Source organism: Callospermophilus lateralis, chromosome 10 (assembly GCF_048772815.1).
Source record: "Callospermophilus lateralis isolate mCalLat2 chromosome 10, mCalLat2.hap1, whole genome shotgun sequence".
Lineage (NCBI taxonomy): Eukaryota > Metazoa > Chordata > Mammalia > Rodentia > Sciuridae > Callospermophilus > Callospermophilus lateralis.
The window spans coordinates 43,380,150-43,403,485 of NC_135314.1; the positions used below are offsets into that span (position 1 = coordinate 43,380,150).

Sequence of the window (23,336 nt, forward strand, 5' to 3'; positions counted from 1 at the left end):
TACCGGCAAACCGGATTTTCTGGCATGTGCTGGGTGGCCGACATTTTCCCTAGCAGGGGTCTCACACTTTCAAGATCTAAACGGATGTTAAATGATGGGGTTAAACGCCAGGCGGCTCTTTACCGTTAAATTAAATAGTGGTGAGAAGAGGCGGAATAACCTGATTCTCCTCCAGTCTACAACACGGAGATGCCAGTCCCTCAGTTACCTCACCCCCGGCTGCGACCTCGGAGCGGGGCCCGCGGGCGCCCGGCCTCGAGCTAACCGCGCGCCGCAGGCTTCCGCCTCCCGGGCGGGCCCCCGCTCCCCGGCCCGCCTCTGCGTCGGGGACGCGGAAACCCCGTAGGAGCAGGGCGGGCGGGGAGCGGTGTTGTCTCCCTGCTGCAATATTCTTCCGCCGCGAAGTAAAGAGTTCCAGCCCTCCTCTCGATCCTAGGATTTCCAACGATCCTGCAATGTCGAAAAACTATGAAATCTGTATTTTCTCATCGACTCGCTTAGGATTTCACCTGAGGTAATGACCTCAGGATCACAATTTTGCGGCTACCGATGAGAGACAAGTAAATTCCTCCGCAAGAAACGGGTTCCGGCCACGAGCCTATAAAAAACCGGTGGCGCGGTGCGGCTGTCTTTTCAGTCGGGCGCTGAGTGGTTTTTCGGATCATGTCTGGTGGCTCCGCGGATTATAACAGGTATGGCGCCTTTCCGGTGGTGGTGTTGAATAGTGAAGGTTACGTAGCGTCAGAGATTGTAGTGGATGGCTTGGAGGCACGAAACTCTAGGTACAACGGCGTTTCCTTGGGGTACTATGCCCCTGTGTGCCCTTCGAGAAGCTTCCATGATGGGTTGGGCCCCGAAATGCGGGTAGGGAGAGCGAGGGCCCGCAAACGGAGTGTGAAGGGAGTCTTTTCTGACAGAGGCACTAGAGGAAAGTGGCTGCTTCCCCTCCCAGTGCAGCAAGGTATACATTTAGTTTTAAAGCCACGGCGCAGCCCCCGTTCTGTGTAGTGTAACCCAGTCCCAAAGCTTATTTGCGGCCAACGGCCCGAGTTGGGGGGTCCTAGGCTGTAGCTGAGGGCGGTGGGTCGCTGCGGTGCGCACCCCATGGCCCGAAGGCAGTGGGGCCTGGGCCTGCAGCTGGAGCGCCGGCGAACCGTTGGCATAGCCCTTTGCAGGCCCCTTCGTCGGCGTCAATCACCCCGGCTTGCGCAGAGTTAGGGGCGGAGCTCCTCTCGTGAAGTTCTCGCGAGACGCTCCGCTGCCGAAACGGGAGCATTTGGCGCTCTGGCCTAAGGGGAAGGGGGCTCATTAATATTTGTGGGCCTGTTTTGACAGTTGTCCACAGCCCTGAACCTCGGGGAAGGCTCACGGTTCCTAATGCGCCCTGCAGCATCTGCTTCGTTTGCTCTTTTAAGACTACACGTGTAGGGAGGGCAGTGACAAAGTTTGAAAAGGTTAAGGTGGCTTGGGAAAGGGATGTTGCCTAACTGCGGTGTTCTTGTCAGCAGAGAACATGGAGGCCCAGAGGGAATGGACCCCGATGGTGTCATCGAGGTAAGAAATGGGTGTGGATTTTTGAAGGTCTTGAAAGGTGAGTGTCTTCATCTTACTTAATTGTTTTGTAATTTTTTAACTTAACAGAGCAACTGGAATGAGATTGTTGATAACTTTGATGATATGAATTTAAAGGAGTCTCTTCTTCGGGGCATCTATGCTTATGGTTTTGAGAAGCCTTCAGCTATTCAACAGAGAGCTATTATTCCCTGTATTAAAGGTAAAAGAAAACTCTTGGCATTTTAAAAATGAATTCACTGTTCTACCTTGATGTGGACCATAAAAAAGGGAAAAGTAACCTTTGGGGGACTACTAGCACCTATTTGTATTCCTTAAAAGTGAAATGATGGCAAACATCTTTCGGGACTGACCTGAAATGAAGAGAATACTCATTGCTGATCACTTGAATATTGGACATAATTCATGTTCCAACTGGAATACATGGTGTGAAGTAGAAGTGACAATTTGATGTGGGATCGGTAAATATGTATCCTACTTTTTTTAGGGTATGATGTGATTGCTCAAGCTCAGTCAGGTACTGGCAAGACAGCCACATTTGCTATTTCCATCCTGCAACAGTTGGAGATTGAGTTCAAGGAGACCCAAGCACTAGTATTGGCCCCCACCAGAGAACTGGCTCAACAGGTATTGATAGTGTAGTTCAAAAAAACTGCTTGCGTGTTGCATAGGTTTCAGGTTTCACAACTGTGAAGAATTTAAAACAGCTTAAATTGGTCCTTTCAGAGCCCTCCTTTTTTAATTATCTATGCATGCAGGGAGTTTTTGTTCAAAGTTAGCAGGAAATGTGTGTGTAGGTATGTTTTACTAGGGTTGTATAGCAAAAGGTTGTGAATCCAAAGCTTTCTGTTTAGGGTGAACTAGATTTGTACCTGTTTTTTAATTTGAATGCAGTTGTGCAACATGAAAACTGCAGTGACATGTTACCATTTGACTGTCTCAGTAGTTTGTGATGCATCTGTTGCATGCTATGTTTTCAAAGCTCACTGCTGTATTGGCTTTGAAGTAAACCTTTCTAATAAAGCCGTAGGCTTTATTAAGGTTAAGGCACCATACCCTGTGGGAGAATCATTATTTGCCCTAGCTGTAATTAACATTCATTACTTGATTCACTGTTTACACCTTACACAGTGAAGAATAATGTAGGAAATGTTACTTAATTACTTGATATCTGGGTCAGCAGGATCCAACTTATGATAGGGCACAAGACAGACATGAAAAGAATTGTACCTTGAAGTAGTTAGGTCAATCTGCATTTTAAGCTTGGAAGTAGTTCTGTGCTATGCATGCATACAAGCTGTTGACACACCAAAAACTTGCCATTATGCTTTGGAAGTTAGTCACCATATATACTTTTACAGGACAATAATTAATTTTTAAAATTATTTTAGATCCAAAAGGTGATTCTGGCACTTGGAGATTATATGGGAGCAACTTGTCATGCCTGCATTGGTGGAACAAATGTTCGAAATGAAATGCAAAAACTGCAGGCTGAAGCACCACATATTGTTGTTGGCACACCAGGGAGAGTGTTTGATATGTTAAACCGAAGATATCTTTGTAAGTATTATCTTAATATAGTTTATTTTTATTATTGGACTCAAATTCATTAAGGGAGAGATGATACAGTATGACTTTGTTATTATTAACAGCTCCAAAATGGATCAAAATGTTTGTTTTGGATGAAGCAGATGAAATGTTGAGCCGAGGGTTTAAGGATCAAATCTATGAGATTTTCCAAAAATTAAATACAAGTATTCAGGTAAGCTTTATTTCACTCTTCAGAGGTTTTGTTTAAGGCAGGTACAGTTACAATATAACTGAAGTGTTTTATTGTCGTTCCCCCTGCTTAAAGCATTTGATACATTACTATCTCTGTCTAGTTCATTCCATGATAAGACAGAGACGCTTGGTGTCAAACATTATTCTATTTCTATTTTTATTGTTCTTTTTGTGCTATCTATTTCCGTGACAACATTTTTTCCCCCTCTCTAAGGTTGTGTTGCTTTCTGCCACAATGCCAACAGATGTGTTGGAAGTGACCAAAAAATTTATGAGAGATCCAATTCGAATTCTGGTGAAGAAGGAAGAATTGACCCTTGAAGGAATCAAACAGTTTTACATTAATGTTGAAAGAGAGGTAATTTTGTCTAATTGTTACAAGACATTTTTACCTTCTTGTATAAGCACTGTGCTAAAATTGCAGAAGCTAGGATCATATCTTGGTTTTTGCAATAATGCTAGCAGAGTACACACAAGAAGAAAATTAACTGCACTGGATCCTAAAAAGACTGGGGTGGACCTCTTTCTTAATGTCCAGTGTCCTTTGTCTTAAGATTTGGTGCAACATATATTACACAGACTTATGGAAAGAATTTCTAATGAACAGTAGAAATCTAAGTTTGTTTTTTTTCTTTGAAACGCCTTAGGAGTGGAAGTTGGACACACTTTGTGACTTGTACGAGACACTGACCATTACGCAGGCTGTGATTTTTCTCAATACAAGGCGCAAAGTGGACTGGCTCACTGAAAAAATGCATGCCAGGGACTTCACAGTTTCTGCTCTGGTAAGAGATGTTCTTAGTAATCTAAAGATTGAATATTCATTTCAGCAGGATTCAGACTACAATATAGCTGTTAAGTGCTGTGTTGTCGTTCCCCCTGCTCAAAATAAAGTTGTTTCTTACCTATACCTGTCTGCTATACCCCTATAGCAGCCAGGGACGCTTGGTCTCATACATGTTCATAAAATTAAATGTTGACCTGACTGGTGATTCTTGAATTAAGGTTTTTTTCATTTGCAGCATGGTGACATGGACCAGAAAGAGAGAGATGTTATCATGAGGGAATTCCGATCAGGGTCAAGCCGAGTTCTGATCACTACTGACTTGTTGGTAAGTATGTATGTACTTTACTGTTTTTTAAGTAATATACCAAGAGTTAATATATTTGGGAAGGTTTTTTTAATAGCCTTTACCAGATTGGGCTGTTTGGGAGAAAAATAAAAGACCACGCTCCACAGTGGGCTATACCACTTTGTATAGTTCATTACTATTTTGTGGCCTACATTATATAGGCATCTCCCAGTGTTTTTGAATAGGACTCTGAAACATTCACTGTTTTATTTCAGGCTCGTGGGATTGATGTGCAACAAGTGTCTTTGGTTATAAACTATGATCTACCTACCAATCGTGAAAACTATATTCACAGGTGAGAACATCTTGACTTTGTATATTGGTGAAATAAATTCATATTTCTCTTTTTATATGAAAGGCAGTGTCATCAGGGAATAGTCAGTAAAGACAGTAACATAGATGTAATTTACATTGTACTTGGGAAGATTGGTCAGAACAAAGTGGGAAAACTTGTAATCTTTGGCCCAGATTGTGCACATACAATACTGATCAGGTTGCTTTAGATCTGTTGGTTGTCTTAGTGTATGTTTGAGCTTTATTTTTAGTGATGCTTTGTCCATGTGTTTTTTTCTTGGTGATTCTATAATTGGGATTTTTCTTGGTGTCGCCTGGTAGCAATTTGAGTGATCCCTGGTTTAGTTATAGTGGCTTTATCCCTAAATAAATTGAATTGTACTTTGTTATATGATGTAAAAAAAGACTTTTTAAAAAATACAGGAGTCGATAGCAGCAGTTGATGACGAGATGGCGCTCAGAAACGGCGTTGACGTAATTTAGGACGTGGAATCATAAGCGAAACAGCACACTGTTTGAATAAAGAGCGAGTCGGTATTTATATTTGTTTTTCTTTTGTCATGATTATTTGATATTTTAAGTTGTTCCAGCTAAGGCATTTTGTATGTTAGCATTTGTTAGGGAGCATTAGGTGGTTGTATTGTCTGGTTTTTATAGGAAGGTAGAGAGCTGTTTTGGAGGTAAACACGTTTGAGTAACTTTGAGTATAACGTGTGAAACTGAGCAAAAAAAAAAAAAAGCAGTGATGAGTTTGGGTTACCATACCAAAATTAGTTTTCCCACTGAAAAAAAAGTTGTGAGTTTTAGAAAATAGTTAACCTTGCAGCATTTGTATTTACAGTTTACAGTTCCAGAAGTGCGTCGAAATGGATTACATAACTGTTCTCTTTGTTTTATTCCTGGTGTTTACATCTGTCCCAGGCTGACAACTGCTCTTGGCTGGCCCACTTTGGTATGGGCTTTAATTTCACTACCCCAAACACAATACTTGTCATCTGCTTTATAATAATGCTCAAGACGCCTGATAAAATCTCATTTTGCAGCCAGACAAGCCTTGAATCCTTTTGGCACTAACTGCAAAGGAAGATTTTTTTCTCTAGATATTGATTTAGCAGCTAGTGCTCCAATTAGAAGCACGATAACCTTGATAAGTAAACAGCAGCTGATGGTTAACAAGTGGATCCTCATGATCAGTAGTTCATAAAAGTATGCAAGAAGTAATTTTCTGATTGCTGGTTTCTTTCTCTTATACAGAATTGGCAGAGGGGGTCGATTTGGGAGGAAAGGTGTGGCTATAAACTTTGTTACTGAAGAAGACAAGAGGATTCTTCGTGACATTGAGACTTTCTACAATACTACAGTGGAGGAAATGCCCATGAATGTGGCTGACCTTATTTAATTCCTGGGATGAGAGATATTTGAATGCAGTGCTCGCTGTTGCTGAATAGGCGATCACAACGTGCATTGTGCTTCTTTGGGAATATTTGAATCTTGTCTCAATGCTCATAACGGATCAGAAATACAGATTTTGATAGCAAAGCGACATTAGTCGTGAGCTCTTGTGAGGAAAGTCTTCGGCTTTATCCTCTTTAGAGTTAGACTGTTGGGGTGGGTATAAAAGATGGGGTCTGTAAAATCTTTCTTTCTTAGAAATTTATTTCCTAGTTCTGTAGAAATGGTTGTATTAGATGTTCTCTATCATTTAATAATATACTTGTGGACTAAAAGATATAAGTGCTGTATAAAATCAGCCAATTATGTTAAACTAGCATATCTGCCTTTATTGTGTTTGTCATTAGCCTGAATAGAAAGGCCTTTAAAATTGATTTTTTTTTAGAAAGCATTTGAATGCATTTTGTTTGGTATTGTATTTATTCAATAAAGTATTTAATTAGTGCTAAGTGTGAACTGGACCCTGTTGCTAAGCCCCAGCAAGCAATCATATCCTAGGTAGGGTGAAACCCCCAGTAAAATTGCCATATTGCACATGTCTTAATGAAGTTTGAATGTTAAATAAATTGTATATTCACTTTAAAGATGCTCTGGCCATTTTATTTTCTCTCAAAACCTTTTATTTACAAAAGTCATTTTATTCACTTTATTGACTTTAACAGTTCTGAGTTAATTGCTGCATCAGGGTGGCACACAGGCCAATCAATTGCAGGTGTTCATCAGCGCCATCTGCTAAGCATTTATCAACTTCCTACAGGAAATAATAATAAAAAAAAAGTTGGTAAACAACAAACTATCCTCAGATAAATCATCTAGGGTAATCATGGTATGTACTCACCGCAAGCTTTTCTGTAATGATGGACTTCTGTTTGTCAGAAAGGTTATCATTTTCTACAACCACATCATGGAGTTGATTTATAAGTTGAGTGGCTGCATGACCCTCATCTATCAATTCCTGTGTAACAGAAAAAATTGTTAGGGTAAGATCACTTAAATTTTACCCTAAGCTTGGTAACTGGTTTTACCTTCACTACAGCTTCCAGTTTATCAAAGGAGCCACTCTGACATGCAGCAAATATTCCATCAATTGCCTCAGCTGGTATAACCTAAAAGGTATAAAAAAGATTAGTATAGATTCCATACTTAGAATGGTGAAGTGGCCTATGTGTGCAAAGGAGTTATCTTCATCATCTCAACTCCATGAACTCTTGTGAAGAAACTTGGAACAAGAACAGCAGTACTCTGTCTGGCCAATGGGTGAGTGAGGCTACCCACCTGATCCTTAAGGGCCTCAGGGAAAGCACTTTTCTGAAAAATGGGAATTATGTTTTGAATGTAATCACTGAGGTGAGTTTTGATAATGATTTCAAATGTTGATATATACCTTTTGTTTATAGGTTTTGCCCTGTATCCATGGTTTTACCCAACTGCAGATGGAAAATATTTGAAAAGTCTGCATGTACCCTGATTTTCCCTAAACAATATAAAAACTAGCACAAAGAAAGGGGAACACAATTGATTACATGTGAACATTACATCATTTGCATAAAGGATTTAAATGAACATTCTTGGATTTTTTTTTTTTTGTGGGGGAAGGGCTGTTCTGGACTCAATCCCCCAGATATTAAGGGATAACAGGGTGCTTTAACAGAATACCTAATGTGCCTAATGCTATACCTTTTATACTTAAATCAAATAATGTACTCGATGAACTGAAAAATCAGTGTTACCTCCTCTAGTATCCTGGTACCCAGTTTATTCCCATATTACATATTCTATCTGGGCAAAATTTTCAAACAGCCACAAATAAAACAACTATAATGAATTTATCTAGTTTCTTACCCCAGCAATGTCTGTGATCACTTTTTCCATGACTTCGTTTCCACCTGTTAATCGAGTAGCACTTTGAAGAAATGTTATGGCTTTCCTTAAGTCTCCCTCTGATACTTTAACTAGATAAGCTATTCCCTGAAAAGAAAATAGGGGGGGTTTAAAAATTTTTTTTTTGGTGTGTGTGTGTGTGTGTGTGTGTGTGTGTGTGTGTGTAGTGGGGATTCAATCAAGAGGCTCTTTATCCCTGAGCTCCATCTCCAGCCCTTTTTCATTGTTTGAGATAGGGTCTCACAAAGTTGCCCAGACTGGTGGGCTTTGAAGTTGAGATCCTCCTGCCTCAGCCTCCCTAGTTGGTGGGATTAAACTATGATGACCAGTTACAGCCTTTTGATTTTAATGAAAATGAAAACATTCTATATTTATCCTATTTCCTGGATCACAGAAAATAAGCAAAGGAAATTCAAATTATGGTTGAATTCTGAGTAAGGACCTTATCACCTGAAGTGTATTATTAGACTATTTGTTGCAGTATTTGTCTTGTATATGTGACCTCAGTTTTGGGTGTTACTTGAAGTGTATTATTAGACTATTTGTTGCAGTATTTGTCTTGTATATGTGACCTCAGTTTTGGGTGTCTGAAAGAAATTAGCTTAAATAATTTAACAGTAGTAAACCTTTAACTCCTAGACATTCCAACTGTTGCTCATCTAGCTTCAGTTTGCCTGAAAAATATAGTAGGGTCAAAGTGATAAATTTCTTTCCAGACCTCTTCATGGACATTCATCAAAGGAATTACTTACCTCATTACTAATTTTGACATTTTCCTTCTCAGCAATGTCTAGTAATCGCTGCTGTTGAGTTTTATCTGATAAAGGCTTGAAGCGGAATTTTGAACATCTAGAGGTCAAGGGTTCAATTATTCTACAAAAGAATGAGAGGAAAAAAAACCCCACTTATTAAGAACAAATCAAGATGGAATGTTAGTGCAGTCTTTAAATCAAAATAAAACTGCCTTACAAGTGGTATCAACTATATTTGAAGTGATATGTGATTACTCTGATCCATTACATATTGTATATATGCAGAAAAATGTCACGTTAGTTCACTTTCTACGTGTCAATTAAAAATAGACTGGCCAGGCATGATGGTGCATGCCTGTAATCCCAGAGGCTGGGGGCAGGGGGGAGGGGTCTGAGACAGGAGGATCACTGGTTCAAAGCCAGCCTAAGCAACCTCAAGACCTCAAGGCGCTAAGCAACTCAGTGAGACCCTGTCTCTTGAGTGTCCCTGAGTTCAATCCCCAGTACCAAAATAAATAAGACTGCCTAGCATCTACAGGGAAACATACATACCTACTAATATAGTTACAGATGAGACAGAAACGTGTGGTTTTAGACTCTTTCTCCATAGTTCGTCTTAAAGCTGCCTGAGCAGCTGAGGTCATGGAATCAGCTTCATCCAAAATTACAATCTTAAAAGGAGGACATGGCTTCCCACTAAATTGGAGAAACACATAGGAATCAGATTTTAGCATGTATTGCTTTTAACAGCTTTGCTGAGATATACACACACTTCACCCAATTAAAGTATACAATGTTTTTTAGTATATGGTAGTCCCCAGTGAATGTCTGAAATTGGAGTATTAGTCCATACACACCATGTTTTTTTTCCCCCTATACTTACATAGCTATGGTGAAGTTTAATAGGCATCATAAGAGATCAGTAGTATTTAGCAACACATTTCTTTCCAGACCTCTTTATGGGTATTCATGAGGCCAGCCAATAAAATGAAATAATTTTATCAAATCATCAATATATATTTAGTGATTGCCAACATCACTGTTTTTGTGTTTGGAGGGTGTTACGTAAAAACCAGTGTTACTTGAACACAAGTTCCATGATATTGTGACAGTTCTGATAACCAAGATGGCGACTGAGTGATTAATAGGTGGAATGCACATACAGCGTGGACATGACATGCTGTATAAAGGAATGAATGAATGATTGATGTACCAGGCAGGACAGAATTGAGATTTCATCACACACATTACTTGATGGCTTGTAGTCTGAAAATTGTTTATTTCTAGAATTTTCTACGTAATATTTTCAGATCACAACTGACCACAGGTAACTCAAATTACAGAAAGTCAAAACAGTGTGCAGTGGGGGCATTACCATGTTCACAAATTGTACAACCATTACCACAGTCTAAATTTTTTACACCCAAAGAAATCTTGTATCCATTAGGAGTCACTCTTCTCGTCCCCCAAATTTGCCAGCTCTAGGCAATCACTATTGTACTTTCTGAACTATTTATCCATTAATCATTTGGACATTTGGGTTTCCATGTTTTGGTTATTAGGAATAATGTTATGGATATTATTTACATTTTTGAGCAGTCATGCATATTCATTTTTTTTTATGGGTTATGTACCTGGGGTAGAACTGCTGGGTCACATGATAATTCTGCTTAACTTTTAGAGGAACTGCCAAACTGTTTTCCAAGAGACTTTATTTTACATTCCATCTAGCAATGTATGAAGTTTATAATTTCTCCACATCTTTGTCAACAACTTATTCTCAATTTAGAATAATTTTAGCCAGCTAGTAGGTATAAAGTAGGATTTCATCATGATTTTGATTTTCATTTGCTTAATTATGTTGAAGAGCATTGTTTTCACATTTTAAAAAAATATTTATTGCAGATGAAAACACAATATATTTATTTTTATGTGGTGCTGAGGCTCGAACCCAGTGCCTCACACATGCAAGACAAGCACTTTACCACCGGGCCCCAGCCCCAGCCCCTGTTTTCACATCTTAAAGTCCATTTGTATAGCTTTTTTTTTTTTTTTTTTAAATTGAGAAATGTGTATTTGGATTCCTTTACCCGTCTTTTAGTTGGGTTATTACTGACTGTTATTTGGCATTGTGAACTGAACTAAGAGCCATATTCTGTTTTTTTGTTTTGTTTTTTTAATTTTGTTTTGAGATGAAGGTCCTGCTAAGTTGCTCAGGCTGGCCTCAAACCAGTAATCTCCCTGCCTCATGATCCTGAGTTGTGCTGGGCTATTACTGAGTTTTAAGAATTCTTCTTAGTCATTTATTAGAGATAGAGTTGAAAGAAAAAAAAATTAGTCATTCACTTTCTACAAATTTTAAAGTGTTCTGATGTAAAATTTAACTCTGCCACCTAAGCTCTGTGTGCTTCAGGCATAACAGTCATATTTTAATTACCAATAGTGTTTCTTTTCACTCTAAAACTATCCCAGTTTGAAAGAAATTTTGTGGTAACTCAAGCTATGAAATATACACTAAACTAAAGAGTTTATCTGACAAGGGAGGTAACTTGTTTTCTAACATAATTATAAAAGTTAAAGCAGCTGAAAATTTAGCAGCAACATTTACTGTCTTAGTCCATTTTGTGTTGCTACAAAAAGCAAAACCTTGGGCCATTTATAAAGAAAATACATTTATTTCTGTCAGTTCTGGAGGCTAGGAAGCCCACAATTGAGGGACTGTATGTATCTGTTGAGGGCTGTCTTGTTATAACATGGCAGAAAGCATCAAATGGCAAGACAGAGGCTGCTTATCCGATCTCGCTTCCTCTTATAAAGCCACTGATGTCATCATGGGAGCCCTGCCCTCTCATCTATTCTCCTAATTATCTCCCAACATTTCACCTCCAAGTACCATTAACATTAGAATTTGAAGATTGTCTCAACATATAAACTTTTGAGGGGCATATGCAGACCACAGCCTACATTTAAAACAAATAAAATTACATGCCATGGAGAAGGGGAGGCAAGTTTACTTACTCTGAACGACTTCCTGACACAGTTAATTGAGCAAAATTTTTCACCTTCTCTCGAACTACTTGTATTCCACGTTCATCAGATGCATTTAACTCAAGAACTCTTAATCGAAACAGTTCAGGCCTATTTAAATATGAAATAAATAAATATACAATAAATATGAAATATTAACACTGCAAATAAATATGAACACAAATATGTTCATAAATATGAATACTGTAGACCATTCAAGTAACCTAGGCCTATTACATTTTAACATTTGAACATTGCAATAGTTTAAGATCCACCTAGTATACAAAATACATAGAAGGTATGTGAGCAAGTCTGTGTTCTTTCTTTTGCAGAGTCATGCAGTTAACATGTTAGTTTTATTCATGCATTAAAAAAAAAAGCTACATAAGAAAATATGTAAAATTTTAGTCCTCTTGATATAGTATAATAATTATTTTGCCATGTTATAAGAACCAATGTAACCTGGGTGTGGTGGCACATGCAGCTTGGGAGGCTAAGGCAGAAGGATCAAGAGTTAATAAAGCCAGCCTCACCAAAAGTGAGGTGCTAAACAACTCAGTGAGACTCTGTTTCTAAATAAAATTCAAAATAGGGCTGGGGATATGGCTCAGTGGTCAAGTGCCCCAGAGTTTAATCCCCGGTACTGAGGAAAAAAAAAAAACATTATAAACGTTATTTTAATGGTTATATGATAATTCCTTACTGGATTTACTTAACATACTTAAGTGTTAGAATTCTTGATACTTGAGCACTTTTCAAATCATTTCCAGAGTGTAGCTTATTATAAGGAAAGTCACTGGATTAAAACATGAGCATTTTTTTTTTCCTCTGTGTGTGTGTGTGTTTGTAGCTTGAGATCAAACCCAGGGCCTTGTACATGCTGAACAAGTGTTCTACCATTGAACTATATACACCCTCAGCCTTAACATGAACAGTTGCCCCCCACCCCAGTACTGGGGACTGAACTCAGGACCTCGTGCATGCTAGCAAGGACTCTCCACTGAGCTACCTCCCTAGCTCTGGCATGAACAGTTAGATGAGTTTTTAAAAAATTACTAAAAGTAATATATGCTTACTATGGAGAAATCAAAAGAAAATAAAAATACCTGGCATGCCCTGTCAAACCACTGGTCTAAAACTACCCTCTGGTCTTTTCTCTACATATATTTTAAATTAAAAAAAAAAAACCCACAAAACAACAACAACAAAAACAAGACTGGCTAGAGGTATAGCTCAGTGGTAGAGTGTATACTTAGCATGTATGAAGAACTGAGCTCAATCTTAAACACCACCCCTGCATCCCACATAGTGAGACCCTGTCTTTAAATAAAATACAAAAGAGGGCTCGGGATGTGGCTCAGTGGTTGAATGTCCCTGAGTTCAATCTTCCCAGTACCAAAAAAAAAAAAAAAAAAAATCTGAGAAACAAAGTTGCTGTCTAAACTGGGTGTGATGGGGCATACTTGTATTCCAAGCTACTAGGGAAGCTGAGGCAGGAGGATCCCCAGTTTGAGGCCAGCCTGGGCAACTTAGCGAGACCCTACCTCAATATAAAAAAATATAAGAAAGTCCAGGCAGTGGTAGAGCATCCCTGGGTTGAATCCTCAGTAATGAAAAAAGAAAGCTGTCATCTAATAACTCTAAGGCTATAGCAGCTTCTTCTTTTGTCTTCCCTTACACTGTGGCACAATTATCCTTTCATGTTTGGTATTTCAGAGGCAACTAATTATTTTCATATGTAGGATTTCTGATGTACCCCATGGCTATAGGCCTAATAAAAAATTCTGGGTAAATTCAAGACAGCCTTTGTTATGTTTGTGCATGTTTTACTGATATTTAGATGCAGGCCACTATCAATACACATTTTGTATATGTATTACATAAGGTAAAAAATATGTGAGAACTGCGAGGGACCACTTTTTATTGAGATACTTATTAGACAAATTGCTCAAAACTACAAGGCGTCTTAAATAGCTGATATTTGAGCTCATTGTTTCACAGCAACAGGAAGTGGCTTTGAAATCATTACCGTAGTACAATATGTATTACAGTTAATTTTATGTAGTTAGAATTAATTACTGCATCTTGATATTAGTTTACATTTCTGACTTTGAATAGCATTATATACAAATTGTGTCTGTACACATAAGTTTTGACACACTTTTAAATTTAGATTTGTGTATATTTTATGGTAGTAATGACAAAATAGACAGTTATTGACATTTTATGCATTTATGACATGCCCTTTTCTTAAAATTTTCAATATTTACGGATTACATGATTCTACAAGTTTTTCCAAATTTTTGCAAATCTTCAAAAAAGCTACATATAATTATACCTATATAGTTCAAATCCATGTGGTTGAAGGGTCAACTGTCCATCTATTAACCCCTCTAGAAGAGTTGACTATACCAGTTAGTCAACCAAGGAAGAAGAATCAAAGAAGAAATGTCACAGGGAGACTTTTCTGGTGTATCTGGAATTAAACTCCATCAACTACCACTTACTCTGCTTACACTCAAGAGGCTTGAGGGCAGAAGCTCGCTTGGCTGGCCACTCAAGGCAGGGACTAAGAAATCCAGATCAGGGGCAACTCAAGAGGGGGTGATGCAGAAAATAACAGCAGTTTCTATCTCAAAGATACAGATGAAGCATTACAAGGGTGCTTATAATTAAATACCAGGGACAGGGTGGTCCTCTGGGCTCCAAAATCATAACAAAAAAGTTATAGAAAATAATTTAAAGAAAAAAAATCACAAGCTCCCTATGTTGTAGTACATTCAAATATTTGAACAAAGTTCAGAATGCAGGTTACAAAAGATGTAGGTAGCTAATTTACTGGGGAGGAGGGGATGAATTGGGATTAATAAAAGTTCAGAAATAAAAATAAACCCAAGAACCTCACAGAAACTAAATGAAAATTTTTAGAGAAAAGTAGTACCAAAGATTTTTGGTGTCAAATCTTTAAAAGTGAGAGATTGTTTGATTAAATTCAGCTTACCCAAAGAGTTCTCTAGCAGCTGCCAAAATGGTGGATGTCTTCCCAGTTCCAGGTGGCCCATAAAACAAGAGATTAGGTAGCTGTGGAAATTAAATTTTAACTTTTATCAATTGTATTCGGCACAAATAGATGAAATGATGACTGCAAATGTCTGTGAACAGTTTAGTGATCTCCCTAGTAAAGAAGATAGATGTGTGTAGCTATTAAAATGCCTTAATCTAACTGGTATCATAGTACTAACAGTTCCAAATACTGCTTTTTCATATACTATCACTTTTTTCCCCAAAGTATCTTTCTAATCTCTTAAATTGAACCAATATCTATGCTTCTTGTATTTATGACCTACTTATGTCTGAAGGGAATCTCAGGCTTTTGATTTCTTTGTTCAAGATTGGGTGAAATTTTATATAAAGATGTAGCTGTTTCAAAGGGGAAAGAGATCAAAAGGGTAATGGGATTTGGCCAATACTGAAGAAAAAGGACTGAAAAAGGCATACAAGAGCTTTGAATGAGAACAAAAATATTTAAACATCAACAAAAAACCCCAAACATCTATAAAGCCCTAGACACTACACCACATCATGACTGTGTACCCTGTAGAGATGTCCACAAGAAAGGGAGAATTCATTAGAAGGGTAAAATGAAATGACTAGCTATCTTCTTTTATACCTTTAATCTAGCTAGTTTGGCTCCTATCAACTAGGCAATTGATCTGTGGTAAAGATTAATAAATGTATTACATTTTAATGAGCTCCATTCTAAAACCATGCATTCTTTTTTGGGGTACCAGAGATTGAAACCAGGATCAATTAATCACTGAGCCACATTCCCAGCCCTTTTTTATGTCAGAGTCTCGCTAAATCCTTAGGATCTCATTAAGTTACTGGGGTTGGACTTCAATTTGCAATCCTCCTGCTTCAGCCTCGAAAGTTGCTGGAATTACAGGCATGAGGCACAGTGCCCAGCTGAAACTATACATTCCTCTAAGCTAAGGAAATCATTACATACAGGACACTATGAAGTAGTTTATTTGCTTTCATTTTTGCCTGACCACCCTGTCCATTAATTCTTCACCAAATCAAATATCACTGTGCTTGTTATTTAAACCTTATCACTGGCTTCACACTCTACTTAGGAAGAAACCACAAAGGGCTCGGGATATGGCTCAGAGGTTAAATGCTTGCCTAGCATGTGAAAGGCCCTGGGTTCAATCCTCAGCACAGCCTGCCTCACTCCCCTGGCAAAAAAGGGAAAAAAACGGACAAAAATCCACAAGCTGCTTATCATGACCTGTAAGGACTTCTATGACCTGCCCATCACCCTCACATTCCAGGCTCCAGCTTTAATGGCTTCCAATAGCTAAGTATTTTCAGGCCTGGCAATATATTGTTCCCATGACCTAGAATCTGACATTACTCTTTTTTGCCTGGCAAACTCATAATGCATTACAAGTTGGACATCTTCCCTCACCATCCAATCTAAAGTGGGTCTCCTCTCTTATTTGCTTACTTGTTTTTGTTGCATTTATTTCAGTTTACATTTATTTATGGTTATTTAATTGATGGTTTTAATTGTAAAATACCTGTCTAACTCCCTAGATGGTTTACTCAAAAAAGACCAAGAACCTTATTTGTCCCAGTCACTTCTGTATCCTTAGCATCTACTATAGTATTCAGTACAGTGAATACTACTACAGTGTTTACCAAATAAACCAAAAACCAACATACAGGTAAATATACTAATTAAAAGACTACTGATTGGGGGCTACGGTTGTGGCTCAGTGGTAGGCCACTTGCCTAGCCTATGTGAGGCACTGGGTTCTATTCTCAGCGCCACATATAAAGGTCCATCAACAATTAAAAGAAAGATTAAAAAAAGACTACTAATTGGTAACATATACCTTAAGATACAAACTATGAGGCTCTATTTAAAAAAAAAAAAAAAACCACATAAAAATATTCCTAGATTCCTTAGTTTTTAAGGTTATATCTGTTATTTTGATTCATGCATACCTCAACATTTGTAATGATTCATCCAAGTAATTAACTTATAACATACAATAATTTAAATTCTTTAAAACAGTAGAATTATTAAACCTTATATAATAGTCTGATATATGTGGTTCATTTAAGAACTGTGGAATATCACAATTTAAAACTGATTTTTTTTTTTTTTTTTTGGGTGGGAACCAGGGATTGAACCCAGAGACGCTTAACCACTGAGCCATATCCCCACATCCCTTGCATTTTTAATTTTTTATTGTGAGACAGGATCTCACCAAGTTGCTTAGGGCCTTGCTGTTGCTGAAGCTAGCTTTGAACTTGCCATCTTCCTGCCTGGGCCTCTTGAGCTGTTAGGATTATAAGTGTGTACTACTATGCCTGGCATAAAACTGATTTTAGAAAAAAAAATTATTATAATTCTACCTTTGAAAGTAAATGAAGAAAGTATTTTTCTTTACTATTTAGAATTTGAAAAATTATTTTTTTTGTTTTGTTTTGTAAAATTTAGTTTGAAAAGAAGCATTTTGAGTTTTTTTTTTTTGTGGTACTGAGGATTGAATCCAGGGCCTTGTACTGTTCATGCTAGGCAAGTATTCTACCACTGAGTTATATCCCCAGTCCACAAAATATTAAAAAAGGGATCACAGAACAAAGACCTTTATTCAATCTCAAGTCAAAAATTAAATCATAATCCTATAACATTTATTTAAAGAGCTGAAAATACTAGTAATTAAATTGGACCTATCTTGTGATGCAATTAAAATTGTATCACTGTGAAATTAATTGTGAACCAAAACAAACCAAACACAGTTAAAGAAAAGCTTTTAAATAGGTTTGTAACTGTAACTTCTTTCCAAAGGTGTACTGTAATACAGATTGAATGTCCATAATCTAAATTTCAGGCTCCAAAATCCAATCATTTTGAGTGTCAACATGATGCTACAAGTGTTTAGTTACCCTAAACATGTTATTTTTTTCACTATCAGTGGAATGTCATTTTTTTTTGAAACTGTTAAGTGTGATGTATGAATAAATGTAGAAAATGATTGCTTATCAGCAGTATCTAAATTCAGAGTCAGGAATGACAGTGAAACCAAACAACCACATACTATCTATGTGGGTGGATGAGATGGTAACACTGTTGTTTCCCGATGGTTCAATGCACACAAACTTTGTTTCATACATGATAATTATTAAAGGTATTACATAAAATTACTTTTAGGGTTATGTGTATATGAAACATAAATAAATTTTGTATTTAGACTTGGATTCTATCCCTAAGATATTTCATTAGGTTTAAGACAAATATTCCAAAATTTGAAAAAAAATTCAAAATCTAAAACATTTCTGCTTCCAAACATCTTGGATAAGGTATATTCAACCCACAGGGTAATTATAAGAGAACTATGGAAACAAAAACCAAAGAACTTCATATTAAAAGCAGCCAGGTTTAAGGAAGCATATCTTGATTAACAAAACAAGCAATCCAACCATATCCTACTTTCATCTGTGACTTTCTTCACTGAGTTCTTGAAGTACTTGGGCACATCTTTATATACAATCTGAAATTTCTAATTCTTTACATGGGTTTATTTTGCCTCTAATAATCTAAATGACAGGTTACTCAAGGATTATTTTGTCCTATACATTACAGCTGGAAATAGAGAGCTTAAGCAGAATTAAATGCTCAATGATTTTATTTTTAATTTTTGGAACTGGGGATTAAACCTGTGGCACTCTATCACTGAACTAAGTCCCCAAATCTTTTTTATTTTTTGTTTTGAGGCAGGGTCTTGCTACAAGGCTTTGAACTTGCAATTCTCTTACCTCAGCCTCCCAAGTAGTTAGGATTACAGGCATGCAGCTTTAATGATTTTCTTATGCTGTAGTTCAAGCCAAATCGTAAAGTTTGAAAAGTCTGGCTCTTTATAACATGTAATATTATCTATCATTATCTTATTTATTTGGCTTGTTTATTGTCTCTTCTCACCAAAATAAAAGCTCATGAAAAAAGAAGCCCAGTCTGTTTTGTTCATGGTCTTTACTTACTTGAATACTCTGTAGCAACGCTACATATGACTGAACAGAAGATACTGTTATGGTTTATATCTTAAATCACTCCCAAAGATGGTATACTGGAGGCTTGGTTGCCAACCTGGGGCACTACTGGGAGGCAGTGTAATCTTTAGGAGGTGGAGCCTAGTGGAAGGAAGTTAAGTCACTGGGAGCATACCTTGAAGGGAACATAGGGATCCCAGTCCCTTCTCTTGTAGCTTTCTGGCCACCATGAGGTGAGCAGCCTCCTCAGCCATGTACTTCCACCATGACATACTGTGCAGCCACAGGCCCAGAGCAATGTGGTCAAGCAACCATGGACTGAAATCTCTAAAACTGTGAGCCAAACTAAACCATTCCTCCTGTAAATTGTTTATTTTAGGTATTTTTAACACAGCAATGGAAAGCTGCCTTATACAGATGCTTAATAAGCATTTGTTGAACTAACTGTTTGTACAGTTATCAAGGCGTTGCTATACAGACTCGTATCTAATGAAGGCAAAAGGTTATAAACAAAGGAAGAGGGTGAATAAATTAATTCTTAAATTTCCCAATGACATTGAGCATCATCTGGTACTCACATCAGCTCCTTCTAAAGATTTTTTCAACACTGCAACTACTTCTTCTTGGAAAGCAACTTCATCTACACATTTTGGGCGACTGAGGGGATGGAAGGAAAAAAAGTTATTTAGCATTGGTAGCTACAGAAAAGTCTCAAGTGTTTCTTCTTTTAAAATACCAATAATAATTCTCATATATTGGGAATGAATTGGAAGAAGGTAGAAACCTCATTTGAATTTACCTTAAGTAATATATACTACAGAAGTAAAATAATTTTTTATCTCCCATCTGCACTGCTTGCAACAAGAATTAAGCAATGGGATTTTATTTTATATGCCACAAATGCCAACTGGATAAAAATTAAACGCTTGCCTAGAAAGTGATAAGATTATGAAGCTGATCTGAAAAGGGAGAACTATTTAATAATCTAAAGAAAGATAACTATGTTGGCTACATATATATACTTTAAAATGTGAATTGGCTAATGACACTTTTTTTCTTATCATCTAACTGTACCAAAAGGGCTAACAAAAACCAAGTTTAACCAATGTGAAGTATAAATTTCATCCTAAATCATTAATTAGTGATCTTAAGAGAAGCTAGAACAAAGTTATATATTCCCACCCCTGAGTAGACTTTGTGCTTAGTTAAGTAATCAAGTTTTTGATCCACATTTTCCTAATTAATAAGATTAATGCTAGGCAGGAATCATACCTCTATATATTACAAACCAGTGTCTCATGTTCAAATACTGCAAGGATTAGGCAGACAATGAGAGTGAAGAAAGCAGATGTACAGCAAGAAAAAAGATAATAAGGACTATGGCAAATTAAGGAACACATGACCTTCCCAAAATGAGAAGCAATACACAAGTCCATTAAATTGTCATTGAGATCTTGCAGCCAATGCTGCCTGATCTCCTGAGAAGCTGAAAATATAGATTTTTCCCACTAATAATTTTTTAAATAAAAAAGAAATCTAGACTTTTGGGCTGAGTGTGTAGCTTAGTGGTAGAGTGCTTGCCTAGCATGTGGCATGCTGGGTTCATTCCTCAGGATTGACAATTAAAAAAAAAAAAATCTTAAAAATCTAGATTTTTATAAGGAATGTTGGTACCAAACAAAACACATGAGTACCTTATTTGGCCAATAAATAATTTGCAAACCCTTAATAACTGAGGCTATATCAATCCATTCAATGGTTACAATGACTTCTTATAATATCATTTACTGATATTATAAGAAAATTAAAATGCCATTTCAAGGGTTGTGATGCCAAAAATGTATAAACAAAATTAGACAATTTCCACCTACAAGTAATAAAAAAGGAATATTTGGATTTAAGTAGAATTCCTGACAGCCAGTTTGCAAAAAATGTTTTCTTCATTTCTGTATCCCAGCCCCCCAAACTACAAACTTTAGCTATCAAGATTTACCAAATAAGGGAATTAAACTAGGTCACTGTAAGGTATCTTTCAATACCAAGTTTCTGTGATTTATATAATTGGGTGATTTTCAAGAACAGCATCTAAACAAAATAAACTAATTCCCCCTCACATTTTAAAAAAATAAATCAGAACGATTATAGCAGTAATTTATTAGCTATTTCCACAAAATATAAGCGTTCTTACTATTTTTCCACCCATGGAACATGTTTGACTTTCTTGTTCTCACCACTGCTCCCTGCAGTGGCAGCTACTCCTCGATCCTTGGTTAATGGTGGTTTAGTACTGATAGATGTGCCTTTTAGAAATGCCTGCATGGTTACTTCACCCTGATGAAGTGCAAGACAATCAATCAATCAATCAATAAAGGCTTTCTTGAAATCATTAAGAGAAAGTTCAGCCTGAAAGCACAATTACCTTGTGCAAAGGCATTCATAAATACTTATTGTAAGGACATCACCCCATGCCCCAGGATGCTCTGAATACAGTGTGCTGAAGGTTACAAGGAACACAAAAGAGGCCAAAGTTCTTAAGGAACTTAGAATGTATTTATAATGAAAAAGTTACAGAACAAATACAAATTGCGTATCATAAAAAATTTTAAGAATTCCAAATGCATTGATAAATATGACACCACTAATAGGCAAATTGTATATGGACCTCTACAGTTTCTTCCATTTCAGTTATGGGTGAGATCTAGCTACACCCTGAAATGGACTCTGCAATTAGAAGTGCTGGGACCACAACCTTCACTGCTACTACAGCCTGGAGCTCCACTCAATGATCTATTTCATTGGCAAAGCTGGTGTCCAACTAAAGAAGCCCCCCTCCCACCTCTGCCACATCCATGGGGTAGGAAGAGTGGGGGACTCTTGTTAAAATGAAAATAGTTATTTCTCTGTTAACATATTCAACTGAAGAACCCAATAGAGAAAAGCATGAGAAATCTAAAAAATCAAATAAAGTCCCTTATACAGAAGATAGCTACTAACATTTGGGTAAACATTCTGCCAGGGTATTTTCAGGGGGGAAAAACCAAACAAAACACATCATTAGCCTGCCTGAAAATCCTTAGCATTAGTGGCAACTCTTTTTTTTCTCACTGCTATATGCCCTCCGTGTTTAGAACCGTGCCTGGCACATGACAGATGCTCCATAACATTTGATGAATTAATTACCACCCACAAGACGGGATTTTCCCTTCTGCAAAAGGAGCTAAGGCCTATCCCACATAAGACAGCTGAGTTAAGAAAGAAAACTGCGAACTCTCAGCTCTGCATGGCACTGACTATACATTCAATAAAATAAATTATTAATATCTGTAAGCGGCCAAGGGTCTTAACGTCATTAGACTATTCCATCCCTGCTACGGGCTGCTAAAAATAATACGGCCCAAAGTTGGGTTCTAAGAGATGCTTACACCCAACCCCCGTCTCGCTAAGGGATGCGGGCGTGGGTGGGTATGCGAGATGAAAGACCTCACAGGGGCATTACGGGACCGGCAGGGAAGGCAAGCTCCACATTTCACCCGCTGGTCACCTGCAAACTCTGTTTCCCGCGCGGGAACCGCAGAGCCTGGGTCTTTTAGCCTCTCGTCACCGAAGCGAGTGGACTGCCGGCTCGTTCTGGGGTCTTCCGGAATGAGAAAAGGACGAGGTGGTGGCAAAGTCTCAGCTCTGTTCCTAATTCAGACAATAATGGGACCCGAAGACTTGCAGTAGGTGCAGTCTCTACAGTCGCCTCGGTTCCCGCCACAGAACGGCCGCGAAGGGCAGGGCGGGAGTATGCGCGCAGGACACGCGTCACTTCCGGCGGGACTCGCGCCGCGCGTTGAGAACCCTTTGCGCATTGACGCTTTAAGGCGCATCTTTAAGGCGACAGACGTTTCGAGAGGCATAGACTGGAACGGGCATAACTAAGGAGATGCGAATGAAATTTCACCCTGTCCTTTGCACCCACCCGAGACCGCCGGGTAAGGACACTTTAGCGCGACTGTCTCCAAATTTGTGGGTCCCGCGGACACGACGCTCTGGCGGGAAAGCGGCGCGCGGGCCGAGGGCCTGTAAACTTCATTTGTAGTCGTGGGGCATCTCGCCGGCGTTTCTGCGACGACACAGTTCGACTTGCAGCCTACTTTATCCCAAAGGACTGGGGTTGGGGACCGTGGAGTCGTTCTTTCTGCAGAAGAGGACACACTGTGGATCGTGTCCTCCGGTCCTTCTTGGTCACAGAACAAACCATTTGCCTTAAGGGCAGAGACATTTGAAGAAGGTGCGTATCTTGGCCTCTTGAAGGTACGTGTAGTGTGTGCCTCTTGGAGAGGAGGAGGATCCCCGAATGAGGGGTCATCTTCATTCCATGTCCATGCAGCCGTGGACA

The 23,336-nt window shown here is 38.2% G+C and overlaps 2 protein-coding genes and 5 non-coding genes across 11 annotated transcripts; 6 read left to right on the forward strand and 1 right to left on the reverse strand.

The window, feature by feature from the left end:
• The first annotated feature begins 609 nt into the window (after nt 1–609).
• On the forward strand, nt 610–6,817 carry Eif4a2 (eukaryotic translation initiation factor 4A2). 5 transcript variants are annotated; one of them, XR_013092447.2, is made up of 12 exons: nt 627–692; nt 1,506–1,554; nt 1,642–1,774; nt 2,060–2,199; nt 2,964–3,132; nt 3,225–3,334; nt 3,569–3,712; nt 4,002–4,139; nt 4,377–4,466; nt 4,703–4,782; nt 5,205–5,315; nt 6,036–6,126. XR_013092447.2 is itself a non-coding variant. In XM_076867297.2 (11 exons), the coding sequence occupies exons 1-11, from the start codon at nt 664–666 to the stop codon at nt 6,178–6,180; spliced, it is 1,224 nt and encodes a 407-aa protein (XP_076723412.1). In that variant the 5' UTR covers nt 610–663; the 3' UTR covers nt 6,181–6,817. The 5 variants fall into 5 exon arrangements, 3 of the variants coding, with proteins under 3 accessions (XP_076723412.1, XP_076723411.1, XP_076723413.1); XR_013092448.2 differs by having other exon boundaries at nt 5,205–5,311; nt 6,036–6,124; XM_076867297.2 differs by lacking the exon at nt 5,205–5,315 and having other exon boundaries at nt 610–692; nt 1,509–1,554; nt 6,036–6,817.
• LOC143409071 (small nucleolar RNA SNORD2) lies at nt 1,891–1,959 on the forward strand. The gene has a single exon (XR_013092583.1). It is a non-coding gene; the product is annotated as a small nucleolar RNA SNORD2 (small nucleolar RNA).
• On the forward strand, nt 3,370–3,495 carry LOC143409032 (small nucleolar RNA SNORA63). Its single transcript, XR_013092548.1, has one exon. It is a non-coding gene; the product is annotated as a small nucleolar RNA SNORA63 (small nucleolar RNA).
• Nucleotides 3,745–3,924, forward strand: LOC143409067 (small nucleolar RNA SNORA81). Its single transcript, XR_013092579.1, has one exon. It is a non-coding gene; the product is annotated as a small nucleolar RNA SNORA81 (small nucleolar RNA).
• Nucleotides 4,182–4,313, forward strand: LOC143409030 (small nucleolar RNA SNORA63). Its single transcript, XR_013092547.1, has one exon. It is a non-coding gene; the product is annotated as a small nucleolar RNA SNORA63 (small nucleolar RNA).
• Nucleotides 4,503–4,642, forward strand: LOC143409049 (small nucleolar RNA SNORA4). The gene has a single exon (XR_013092563.1). It is a non-coding gene; the product is annotated as a small nucleolar RNA SNORA4 (small nucleolar RNA).
• Nucleotides 6,818–6,832: 15 nt separating the features above from the next.
• Nucleotides 6,833–22,715, reverse strand: Rfc4 (replication factor C subunit 4). Its single transcript, XM_076867300.1, has 11 exons — nt 22,497–22,715; nt 21,144–21,286; nt 19,534–19,612; nt 14,895–14,974; nt 11,885–12,004; nt 9,419–9,562; nt 8,867–8,987; nt 8,076–8,201; nt 7,259–7,339; nt 7,072–7,188; nt 6,833–6,984 (listed from the first exon to the last, which is right to left on the reverse strand). The coding sequence occupies exons 2-11, from the start codon at nt 21,272–21,274 to the stop codon at nt 6,889–6,891; spliced, it is 1,095 nt and encodes a 364-aa protein (XP_076723415.1). The 5' UTR covers nt 21,275–21,286; nt 22,497–22,715; the 3' UTR covers nt 6,833–6,888.
• Between the last annotated feature and the right edge of the window lie 621 nt (nt 22,716–23,336).

What these genes read in the sequence shown, in the direction of transcription:
- Eif4a2 (XM_076867296.2), top strand. Translation starts at nt 664, where the DNA reads ATGTCTGGTGGCTCCGCGGATTATAACAG. An exon ending in TATTATTCCCTGTATTAAAG is followed by an intron (nt 1,775 to 2,059) that starts GTAAAAGAAAAC and finishes TACTTTTTTTAG; the next exon opens with GGTATGATGTGATTGCTCAA. An exon ending in AATTAAATACAAGTATTCAG is followed by an intron (nt 3,335 to 3,568) that starts GTAAGCTTTATT and finishes CCCCTCTCTAAG; the next exon opens with GTTGTGTTGCTTTCTGCCAC.
- Rfc4 (XM_076867300.1), bottom strand. Translation starts at nt 21,274, where the DNA reads ATGCAGGCATTTCTAAAAGGCACATCTATCAGTACTAAACCACCATTA. An exon ending in ATGTCAAAATTAGTAATGAG is followed by an intron (nt 8,202 to 8,866) that starts GTAAGTAATTCC and finishes TTTTCTTTTCAG; the next exon opens with GGAATAGCTTATCTAGTTAA. An exon ending in TCATTACAGAAAAGCTTGCG is followed by an intron (nt 6,985 to 7,071) that starts GTGAGTACATAC and finishes TATTTCCTGTAG; the next exon opens with GAAGTTGATAAATGCTTAGC.